Here is a 12,103-nt window from a genome sequence, read left to right on the forward strand (position 1 = left end):
GAAGAGCGTAAACATCTCCCACACCTCCTTTGGTAATTTGCACAGTGAAAGCATCTATTTTTGAGTCCCTGAACTTCAAAATTCTCAAACACTGTTGGGAAATTTATGCTATCTATCTTCAGGCATTTAACTCACTGACAACACTTAGATGATGGTTTCACACCACAGAAAGTTGATATAACAAATTATTCCTAGCAAAAGGGACAAGTCTTGTTCCCTCCTTTCACAGATTCCTCTCTACCCTTACCCAATCAGGTAACCTTACCCTTACCCTTACCCATGCAGCCCCACCAGTTAACTTTTGCTGTCTGATGCTCACTTGGCTGTGAACTTTGTTACTCACTTAACCAGTGGAGAATATTTTTAGCCAGGGCAGGGAAGAGGAGGAGGAGTCAGCAAGATAGAGGAAGGAGCAAAGGAGGGAAGAGAAAAGATCTCTTTGTGTCAGTGGGTATTTACATTTATTATAAATTGGAAATCACCACATTAAATGCACGAGGTCAAAGAACTGCATAAAGAAATCCAAAGTATTTTACTCAGTCTTTATTAATGGAATATATAACATTAATAACAGCAAAATGTCTCTCATACTATTATACTGACTAAAATAAATTAGAAACAACTTTCCCACTTATTTACATTTTCCTTGCCCATGGAACTTCTTCTTTTAATTTCCCTTGTCTTCATTTTCGATGGTGCTTTCATACCCACAGATATATCACCTATCTTCCTCCTCTGCAGCTGAAATAACTGAGCCTTCAAAACATCTCCAGTTATTCATTTCACTTCTATTCCTTTTTTTGCTGAATATTCTCCTGCATTACAAGGAATAACACAGATGTCCAAGACCTACCATGGATAGACCACATTCCAAATCCTTCCCAAAAAGGATTAAAAAGATGTCTCAAAGCTGATCCCTGCAAAATAAGGCAGCTAATACCCAAAACTACACCATGCTTATGGGCCCTCTATACATAGGCTGCTCTGCTCTAAACTCAAAACCAGGCAGAATTATAGTATGATATCTTTTGTAATATCCTCAGTATTACAGAAGAGAAGTATAATTGTCACTTAACACAGGATTTTTCTTACCACACTTCAGCTAACTAAAACTCCAGAATCTAGTTTAAGCCACCCTTAAAGGCCTCTTCCAGAACCTAAGGAGGGAACAAGATGCCTCTGAAGAGCGCCTCATTATAGTCTTGAAGAGCTAGTCATGAGAGAGCAGGAAGATGTTCTCAAAGAATAAGCTGCTTGAACTTAACAGCTAATAAGATGCTGTTATATTTTGAAAAAAATGCAGACACCTAAAGAAGAGCCTCTCGAGCTCATGCAAGTGTCAGTGTCAACCTATTCTGATTATCTTTATATAAATCTTGTCTGCTTCTGAAATGCGTAGTTAGATCACACTGCAAAACCTAGCACACATTTATGACTGAAAAGGTATTAGTAGGTCTTTTCAGTTTCAATCATTTTAAAGACACTAAACAAGAGAAGGATGATTACTAATTTCTTCCATCATTAATGTTTTTACCTCAGCATTAATTGTTTTTCTTGGAACTGTGTGAAATATGAGCATACAGAAAATCAACACTGATAGAAAGAAGTGCTTCTAACTTTGTCAGAAGCTTGAGTTTAGGAGAGAAATAATACCTTGGTAATTACAAAGATTGCCTTTATGTTTTCTGCATTTCCCCTGCAACACACTAAAGGCTTCTTCCATTTATTTGCACAGGAACATCAAAGATAGTCTCAGGGGATCTACAGAATTTCAGTGGTCTTTCTTTATTAGAACAAGCTGCTTTAATTATCCTAATACGAGATATGAAATCAATCAGTAATTAGTATATCTTTGATCAAAATATGCACTAGAGCCAGTTTCTTCCAGAATGTTTGATTTGCAAACAGCAAATGAAACAGAATGTGTTTGAACAGAGCAAATTAGGTATAAATATAGCAGTATTTTTGGGGGGTGCATGTACTAATAACCATTACCTTTACATCTGTTTCAGAATAAAGGATTTTTTGAAGCAGTTACATGTGTGAGTCAGCTTTCAGAAGAGCCAAACCTCTTTAAGTTTTTTCAAAACCAGTTTATCTTGTAAATAGATTACGTCCATCAGAAAATGCCCACTGGGCATTTTATGTAAAGTCTGGTGTCAATAAAATAATCAGAGATAATATTGAAATACTACCTCACACAATGTCAATGCAGGACAGGGATGCATGCATTGTCAGGGAAGTCTATCATCTGAAAACAGAAGAGAAAATTATTGCTTTGTTTCTCCAACTTCAGCTGTAGTGTCTTTTCAACACTTCATTTGAAATCTAACTCTTGTTGACAGAGATTGCGAAGCAAGCGTATTAAGGGACCTAAACTTAGCATCCCTTGAGAAGGCACATGAATAAATAGCTTTGCCTTTTCTGTCTGTGTGCAGAGCTCCATGTTTTAACCTTCCTCATGTTTTCAAATTCTGCTTTTGCTGGAGGTGATGCCTCCATCTCTCTGAATAAGTCAAGGACCAGTCTGAGCACCAGGTTTATATCTGAGTATATCCTAGACATGTCAGTGAGAAAATTAAATGTTTGTTAACCTGAAGAAAACATGAGGAAGACTGAACAGTGGATGAATTTGGGTGTCAGACCTACTGCAGACAACTGCTTCCATCCTAAGTACCAAGGTTTGTGCTAACTCACATCTCATGAGGGGTCACTCCTGCTCCAATGACCCCTCCCCATCCTCCCTGTGTCCTTTTTTCTCCCATACCTCCGCCCATGCCCTTCCTGCCTGCTCTCTGCCACAGCTGTGCTGCTGTCGGTGGTGCTCCCACAGCCCTGGTGAGGGCTCTTGCAGGCAGCACTGTGATATTGCAAACATTCAAAACCCTGACAGCTATTCTGGTGCCCTTGAACCTCCCCACTGCACCTCCCCATTGCTCTTGTAGGCACCACAGCTTCAGGGTGCTGATTTTCACCCTTGCAAACAGAATGGTGAGGCTGGCATTGGAGAGACGTGTGAGTGGAAACTGTGAGCCAGCGCTTGGTTTATCCATTGGGTTAGCTAAAATTACATGCATGGTGTCATATCGACATTGCACATTTATGGAGTGATCCATTTCTGGGTGCAAGCTCCTGCCACCCCCACATATTTTCTGAGGAGAAACCTGTTACATCACTCCCTCAGCACTACTTACTTACCCTCAGCTCTCAGCTCAACTCTGCTGCCATGAGCCCCCCCGCACACCCAGCCTTCCCCACTTCTGTATGTAATTTCAGCATCTCATTTCCTAACTGGAAATACTTTGTCCTGTAATGCGAGGAGATGGCAAGCAAGCAAACAAGCGAGGACACTTCATGTCTTACAATCAAATCCATTTGATTTGAGCAGTATCATGTTTTTCACCCATCCGGCTGGACTAAGTGTGCCTTACACACTGCTCTTCAATCCATAACCTGCTTTGCAGACTGCAGGAGATGCAAAAAGGGACACTGACACATTATGCTTGAAATGCCTTCTGTCTGCCAGTTAGAAACATCCAAATCAGTGCAAATCTTTAGTCACAGGGAGATTTTGTTCTGCTGGTGCCAAGCTTTGCATATCACAGCCAAGCACAAATGCTAAGAGCTGAAGTGAAATCATGCTAGTCAATGAGGCAGAGCCTGCTTCTTCAAGCAGCAGTTCCTTTGAATTAAGGGTTATACCTTGGTCAGCACAATGAACTCCCACTGCGGGCTCTGGGATGCCAAGAAGGAGGTCAAAGAAGTGCAACATTATTAATGTCATGTTTTGAGAACAAACCATTGCCCACTCTGCCTAACTGTGCTTTTGTTCTTTCTCAAACTCCATGCTCATCAGTTACTGAGTGCTGGGGTTTTACTGTACTAGTTCTGCTAATTATTATATATTTTATATTGCATTTAGCATTTCATCAACCATGAAAGAACCTGGACTTATAATTGATGTGTCACAGTGAAACAGAACTTCAAGACAAAAAGAGAAATAGATTTAAGTAGAATGGTCAATTTGAAATAGACTTTTTTTCCCTAGTGCAATTGCATCTGTATTCAGTTTCAATTTAAATAACAAATAAAAAATGAAGTATTGAGTCATTTCAGGGGCCAGATAATTGTCAGAGCTACACTGGGTTAAATTCAAATTATACTGCAGTAACTGCTCAAAGGTAGTCTAGTTAAAATAGAAGCAACTGAGTAAGCAATTTCTTTTCCTTTCCACTGCCTTCTGTCCTGCTGCAAAGTATATAATTTTTAGGTACAGGAATATAACATTTATGCTACATTTATGTGCTTATATAAGTCTTTACAATCTTACTGATGGCTGCAAATTCGTTAAAGCTGCCCTAAACCCTTCCAATCAAATATACTCAGTTATGTCCCAGAGAATAACTACTGCCTTCCATTGTAAAACCTTTCAATCTCATTTCCACAACATTTGAAACCATCAGCTCAGCCTCAGCACAGACAGTGTTAAAAGACCCACTGTGGATGGTTCCCAAGGCAAGAAGCATAATTAAACTTTCTAGTTATTCTCTTAGTCTGTTCCCCAGAAACCCAACCTTCCAACAGCCATAATATGTAAGTGTTACAAGCAGAAAGCAGTTTTCCTTGTTCCATGCTGGGAAATGCAAGCAGGCACTAAGCCCAAACATCCTGGACACTAATGTCTCCTCAGTCCTTGTGTAAATGACACAGCACATCGAGGAATACATACTTTAACCACTGCTTACCCACCTTATGGCTTTCTCACACATTTTACTTTTGCTAAGGACAGAGCACAGAAAACCATGAGGCAGAAAAGTGAAAAATCAAACAACCCTAAAATGTTATGTCTGTTAGTAAGGTAGCATGAATGGTGTGGAAGACAAAGCTATTTTCATCAGCACTGAGCCTGCAACTAGGAACCTGCTATTCATCCTGGTCCCTGATGCAGAAATCAGGAGCAATAGTCTTAAATAAGCTGTTTTGTTACTAGCAAAATTAATGACACCTGACCTACTGCAAATTTTTGTCTCACACGTCATGTCCATTTGGATCCTCTACTTTAAACAGTGGTGAGTTGACATTGCAGTGTTTACCACCATGGGGGAACTAGGTCATAATTCTCTCCTCTACCCACCTGTGAATCTTCCTGAAACTTGAGGAAATTGCACACATTTGAAGTCTCTACCTCCCTCCTGAATTTGCCTGAAATTGGTCAACACATTAAAAAACATAGAATAGGGAACAGAAAAAGACAAATACTACAGCTTTATAAATCTTCTTTGTGAAACCCAGCTATAAACAGAAGTTAAAAGCAAGGGAATACTTGCATATACACTACTGACACTTACAGGTAATGCAAAAGAAGAGTGATGTTATGAAGGAGTGATATTATGACTACTTGTAAGTAAAGTAGTTACTTGTTAGCAAAATACAAGCTAAATCCATCAGTTCCTCCTCTGAGCTTAATACCACTCTTGATTTACACCAGTGAAAGCTCTGCATTATGAAATTAATCATATTTCATGATGCTTGGTTATAATCAGTCTACTGTGAAGTGCCCATTGGACATGCTATTATTCAACCAAGACTGCTATTTTTCGCAAAGAGAGGAAGGAAAGTGCTAAAAATTTCTACAAATTCCTTCATCCTTCTTAGTACACCTTCCTTTACCTGGGTGCCCCAAGGACTTTCTATGACTTCCTCACATAAATAAAAGCAAAGTATTTGGAAAGCCAAGCTAAAGCTACAAACAAATCACATGGTATCTCAGATCCTGTCTGTCATAGCCAGGGAATCTTGACAGCAAGAGCTCTGGATTTTTTCTTCTATTTAACACATATAGTTTCAGGAAACTGTTCCTGACTTAAACTTCTTGTGCAGGATGAGATCATCTGCTAGGGCGGAGCTGATTATGTAGCTTGTTGCTGCTCAGACTGGTATGTTGCTCTCTTCCCATCCTTTTCCCAGTTACATGGTCCTGGCCAGGCTCTGGCACTTAAGTGATTCTGCCCTCTATCAATTCAACTCACTAAACCAGCAGCAAAGTAAAACAAAATAAGCTGCTTCTGTTTTGCCTTGTTCAAAGGAAGTTACTGGCCCATTCATGCTTCTATAAAACTTCTTAGAAGTGGTGAAACAAATGACTAACATTTCGAGGCAGATGAAGCAGTTTTAACTGGAAATCCCTGCTTTTCATGTTTAATACAGTCTGATACAAAAAGAAAAAAAAAATTAAAAGGGCTGTTACTTACTATTTGTCTTCTGTTTTCTACCAGGTAGATGCCAACAATCCCTAGGAAAGATCCAAAGCCAAGCTAAGGCAAAGAACAAAACCAACAGAAATGCATGAGGTCAGCTTATCTGGACAACACACCAACACATACAGTGATATCTGAGCTAATGCACCACACAGATGGGCTAAATGGGCAGGTCAAGGGAAAAGGTGGAAGTTACTGTTGGACATAAATCATATAATGTAATGGGAAATGGCCAGGACTGCAGCTCTTTGATAGTTCACTGCAAAATCTGTCATGTAGTAAACAGAAGTCTGTATAGACACACTACTGACTACTGTTACTGTTGTCATGTACAGTTTTACAAACCGTTAAGCAAAAACTAAGTAAAGTAGGAGAAAAAACCACTTACTTTTAGTCCACATATCAGCATTTTGAAAGGCTGTAAAGCTTTAGGCAATTGCAGACTGCTTTTCTCAAAAAATGGATGCGTTCCCACCATGCAAATGACCCAAGTTCAAACCCTTACTCTTGTTTGATTTTAATGATTAGGTGCTATCACATAACCCAGAAAAACTCCTTGCTAAAATGCTAAAAGTATCAGTACAGTCAGCTCCATTACCAACAGCCACAGGAAAGAGGGGAGGAAAGGACACTGAAGTAAGCTGGCCTTAATGTTCCAGTGTTGCTTCAACATCGGGATGGTAGGAAAAGTGTCCTCCTTATGATGGGCACGTGAAGGTTTGGAGCAGTAGAAACTCCTTGGATTCATGGTTCCAGCCCCTCTCTGTAATGAGGCCACTGGACTGAGCTCAGAGCCTCTCCTCCCAAGCACAAATTAAGTTTTTAAGGACTACATGTCCCAGCCAAGGGCTTAAGCAATGCCCGTAAATTCCTTGCTGTTACGCACAACTGCTCACAGCAGAAAGCAAATCCCCTGCAAGCACTTTACTCGCTCAGTATCACAAGAGGAATCCATCACTCAGTTTCAAGAAAGCGAATGTAGGGACCTTGAGTGCTTTGGGAAAATTTATGTGAAAGGGAGGCACAAGGACTAAAAGCAGAGACTTTGAAAGAGTAGGCAAGTGCACCCATGCTGACAGCTAAATAGTAGAGATACTTAGAACCATGAGCAAGGACACTCTGTTCAGGGGACAGCAACTTTGTAAATTAAGATAACTACATCAAAATGACATCTGGTTCCAAACCCCATTTTTCATTCCAACAGGAACAATCCATAAAGCCTCATTTATGGCTGATGTAGGGAACACAAAATGAGTAATATCCATGAGAATAAAAAAATGACCAAAGACAGAAGAATAACAATTAAATCAGAAGGAGCAGAACAATAGAGATCATGATGAAAGCCACAGCATTACTGAGATTGTTTTAGGGTCATATGAGCTAGGTTTTTGTCCACTTAGACAACAGGCTATTTGGGAACTCTGGGAGGCCAGGTCAGTGTGGTGCTGGGACAACTGGACCCTGTTGAAAGAGTATAAAACTAGCAAACAAAAATAATACAGTAAGTAGTCCCAGAGAAGTGACATTAAGTATTTAAGTATAAATATTTATAAGGAAATGAGGCTGAAGCAGTTCCAACTCTGTCTTTGCAGACCGTTCCAAAAAGACAGTCCAAACAGATGATCAAGCAGTAATCTATTAAATGCAGACACCTTCTAAAGTGTAACATTATATTAACTCATCTACACACGGAAATATTTTATGTTCAATTACTTTGGATGCATAAGTTCAGGAAATACCAAGCACTATAAAGACATATTCAGAAAAAAGATTTTTTCAAAACAAATTACAAGAGACCAATATTCAGGGAAATCAAGGCACTTAACTCTTCTTGAAGCCAGTGGGAACTTGGCAGAAGCCAAACTATTATGGATCTAACCCTGAAGACCTGTTCTGCAAATACTTCTAGATACAAGCAAATCTATGCCAGTGGATAGTGTTACTCATCTTCACAGGTGTCTTCAGGCAGGGTAAATTCTGCATGTTTTTTAAGACCAAAATTTCTTACCGAAGGTCACTGGAGATTTAATCTCATCTACCAGCTGTGAAATTAATATTTTACTACGGAAGTCTGTGAGAAATAGACCTTATTTTTAATTGAAATTAACACCGTCTCTCCTCATATTCTTGCTTTTCTCTGAGCCTAGCAGTTAAATATTTAGTGACAAATTCATTCCCTAGCTTTAGGCATCTAAAAGTTTGGGATCAGGGTTTGCTGGTTTTCTAAGCTCCCTCTACTGTCAGCAGAGAAGAGAAGCACCTTTTGAGGGCCATTCTGTACATTCTGAAACAGGTGATGGTAAAAGGGAATTCTACCCCTCTGCTCTGGTTAGACCCCATCTAGAGTGCTGCCTTCAGTGGGACCCCCGATATAGGAAGGACATGGACCTGCTGGAGTGAGTATAGAGCAAGGCCACAAAGATGATCAGAGGGCTGGAGCACCTCTCCTATGAGGGCAGGCTGAGAGAGTTTGGGTTGTTCAGCCTGGAGAAGAGTAGGCTGCAAGGAGACCTTATTACTGCCTTCCAGTTCCTAGAGGTGCCTTACAAGAAAATGTGAAGAGATAGGACAAGAGGTAATGCCTTCAAACTGAAAGAAGGTAGGTTTAGGTTAGACATTAGGAAGAAATCGTTTACTGTGAAGGTGGTGGAACTGGAATAGGTTGCCCACACAGAAGTTGTGGGTGCCCCACGCCTGGAAGTGTACAAGACCAGGCTGGATGGGGCTTTGAGAACCTGGTCTAGTGGAAGGTGTCCCTGTCCATGGCAGGGGAGTTGAGATGATCTTTAAAGTCCCTGCCATCCCAAACCATTCTGTGATTCTATGACAGTCCGTCTGCCAATGCTGCACTGGAGTCAGTCATCCCTGGCAGTGAGGCAAAAACACAACAGTGCTGTCACACACCTTTGACCAGGCTTTTGGCAAGATACCATGTAAGATTTGCATAGTGCTTTTAACTCTTGCTAAATGTTTGTGATATTTACTATCTCGATGACATTTACATTGACAATTATCCATCACTCTTTCTCAGTTACTTCAATAATCCATCATGTGTGCACAAAAAGAATTCTGAATTTTATGAAAATTATTTGGCTCCAATAATATTTTGAAAGAGAAAATTATTAATAAAAAGTTTTGTTTTCAAAGTATTCTAATAAATCCTTGCTTTTCTATCTGGTTATTAATGAAAACAAGATTTTAAAAAAATATTTTAGCAGGTGATATTTTTCAGATGAGTGAACAGACATTGTGTTATTCCTACAAGAAACTAAATGCTGAAATGACCTGTTTTGTGCACATGGGTTTATTACTTATTACACTTGTTAAAGACAGCAGTTTAAAAATGAAACTTCTTCCTAGGATGAATGCAGATAATGTGGTCTTACAAAAGATTTCATGTCAAATTTCAGAAGAAGAGACCTTTATCTGTATCAATCTATTTTAGGTTAATGAAAGGGAAAATCATTCTTCTAAGGTCTTATTCTCAGAACTGCTTTTTGTTCTATCTTTAAAATACTGCTCCTTATAGATCATTATCCTAAAATTATCTTTCAGAAATCCTGTTCTCAACGTAACACTAAGATTTAAGATGACTTGTTTAGGAGGAACAATTCTAACTTAAATTATTAATGGTGTATGCACAGTATTAGAAGATGCATATCCCTCTTCTCTGGGCGTTTCATTCCATAGAGAGCAAGAAATAATGGTACCTTACAACACATTTTGGCACTAGTGGAGCCACACACCTAAGCAGTGTCTGACTCTAAGCACGTGAGTTTCTTTCTTCACCTTGCACCCTCTACCTCCCCTTGGCTGATTCAGCCCTTCTCTATTTGCTGCCTATATTCCTCGTATTTAAAACTCAGCCCAGGAATTTAAATTACTTTTTTTTACTCCAAGCATTTCCACACTTTTGGATACAATTAATCCCTCCTCCTGAGATCAGAAAGGGCCTGGGGGCTGAACCAGCAAGGAGTTGGCAGGGCTACTCCTCCCCAGAAGTCACAGAGGCACCACAGGACAAAGCAGGTAGAGTTCGAACCTTGTGCCCACTGCAGGAATGTTTTTAAGCACTCTGTTCCCAAGGCAAAAACAAGAGTAAGGATTTTGGAAACAGGATCTTGTATGAGAGAACTGGCAGCAAGCCTGCACAAAAGGATGTTACGGAGAACCTCCACATGTCCATTTGCAGGGCTTTCCCTGCCATGGACACAGCAGAATTCCTGGCACACGGACACCAGAGTGGAGTGGCTCTTCATGCCATCAAAGTAGTAAACTTCTAAAAGGTTGTTCAAATCTATCCCACTGTCCAGTCGTGCCGATACCCACCTTTAATGGAGACCAGCAGGAGTCCAGCAGAGGTTTTCACAGAGTTCCCTGAGACCAGCACAGTGCAGTGCAGTGCAACCTTGACCTCCTTCTGCCCCCTAACAGCCTCCCCTTCAGGGCACTTCAGAAAAGTAGGTTACCCCCCTGCTTTACAACACACTAGAATTAGATCAAAACAAAGCAGCATCTCTCTCCTGTGAAATCAACAGGACTAATTGTCTTTTTTCTTTTTTTTTTTCAATCTATCAGAACTTCCCATTTACAGCTGGTAATAATTTATTTGGATGTACCTAATATTCTAAAATGGGTTTTTTTACTTACAACAATGCCGGGGTAGTAGCCTCCCACAGTAACATTTTCTGTTCGTGTGGTAGCTGCCAGACCTATGGTCAGTATGAAAACAGACACCACCAGCAGTGCGACTGTGAACCAAAGTGAAGTCTTCTTCCTTTTTGCAAACTGTCCTGTAGGGAGTGGGGGGGAAAAAAAAATAGCTTTCATTGCAATCATGGCAGAACAAATAGAAAATTATGGAAGATTTTCTTTTGTTAATCTTTTCTGTTGATAACCCACTGTCGTTCTCCCACTAAGGGAAATTGCTGCCAGACAACAGAAGGAATTAAAAACCACAGAGTTAGCTAGAGTATGGCTTAATGCACACGCATTGGGTACAGGCATGAGATGAGTTTTTATTAAACTGAACTGTAAGTCAGTGACAGTGATAATTATGCCTTGTCTTCAGTAACATTTAATTAAGTGTTGTTCCTGTTGGTAAATTGGATCCTGCAGGCCTTAAATTCTTACCTGTGTGAAGTGCCAATTTGACTCTACCTGGCCTGAACATAAAAACGAATATTTTAAACAAGATTAGAAGGCACTCTGCATACTATCATGAAAATGAATGTGCTCTTCATATTTACTGGGGTAATCAATCTGTATCCCTGAAGCAAAGCAATAGAGTTTATCAGGTGAAACTCATACATGAGACTTGTCTAACAGTAGCTGCTCAGTGAAATACATTCAGTCTTGCTGGGATTTGGATCCAGATACCCCAAAGTGAAAACCAGTATGCTCACCTTCAGCTTGCAGCCTGCTCCAAAGCATTCAACCTTGTTATCCCAGTGGCAGATCTGAGCTGTAGCCAAACATTACTCACACCAGGGCCCCAGCCCATAGCACAGACTTTTATGTAAGACTGATTTTAAAAAGCCATTGATACATGACTCTAACTAACAAAAGACACCCAAGTAAATCAAACTGTGGTCCTCATTTTTGGTATTCTCACTTTGAAAGGCAAGGCAGGAGTGTGCAGGATCACCCTGTAGCACTGGGACATGCAATACCATGGTACCATACACTGCACCTGGGCAGGATGGAGTTCCTGAGAGAGCACAGCCTGGCCATAGCGGGACCAGTGTCTCTCCCTCTGCAGCCTCATGAAGCTGCCTGACTGCCCAGCCTTGGGAGAAGGCAGAGACTGTGATGTTGCTCTGAAGACTGGACGCAGCAGCCCTCAG

The 12,103-nt window shown here is 40.4% G+C and overlaps 1 protein-coding gene across 1 annotated transcript in view; it reads right to left on the minus strand.

Moving 5' to 3' along the window:
- TMEM255B (transmembrane protein 255B) overlaps positions 1-12,103 on the minus strand; it is a 66,930-nt gene that overhangs the window by 46,037 nt on the left and 8,790 nt on the right. The window contains exons 3-5 of the mRNA XM_017736977.1: positions 10,908-11,050; positions 6,252-6,314; positions 5,135-5,202 (exon numbers count right to left, since the gene is read on the minus strand). Coding sequence (XP_017592466.1) covers positions 5,135-5,202; positions 6,252-6,314; positions 10,908-11,050 — 274 coding nt within the window. The remainder of the gene's footprint in view (positions 1-5,134; positions 5,203-6,251; positions 6,315-10,907; positions 11,051-12,103) is intronic.

Source organism: Corvus brachyrhynchos, unplaced genomic scaffold, assembly GCF_000691975.1.
Source record: "Corvus brachyrhynchos isolate BGI_N302 unplaced genomic scaffold, ASM69197v1 scaffold83, whole genome shotgun sequence".
Taxonomy (NCBI): domain Eukaryota; kingdom Metazoa; phylum Chordata; class Aves; order Passeriformes; family Corvidae; genus Corvus; species Corvus brachyrhynchos.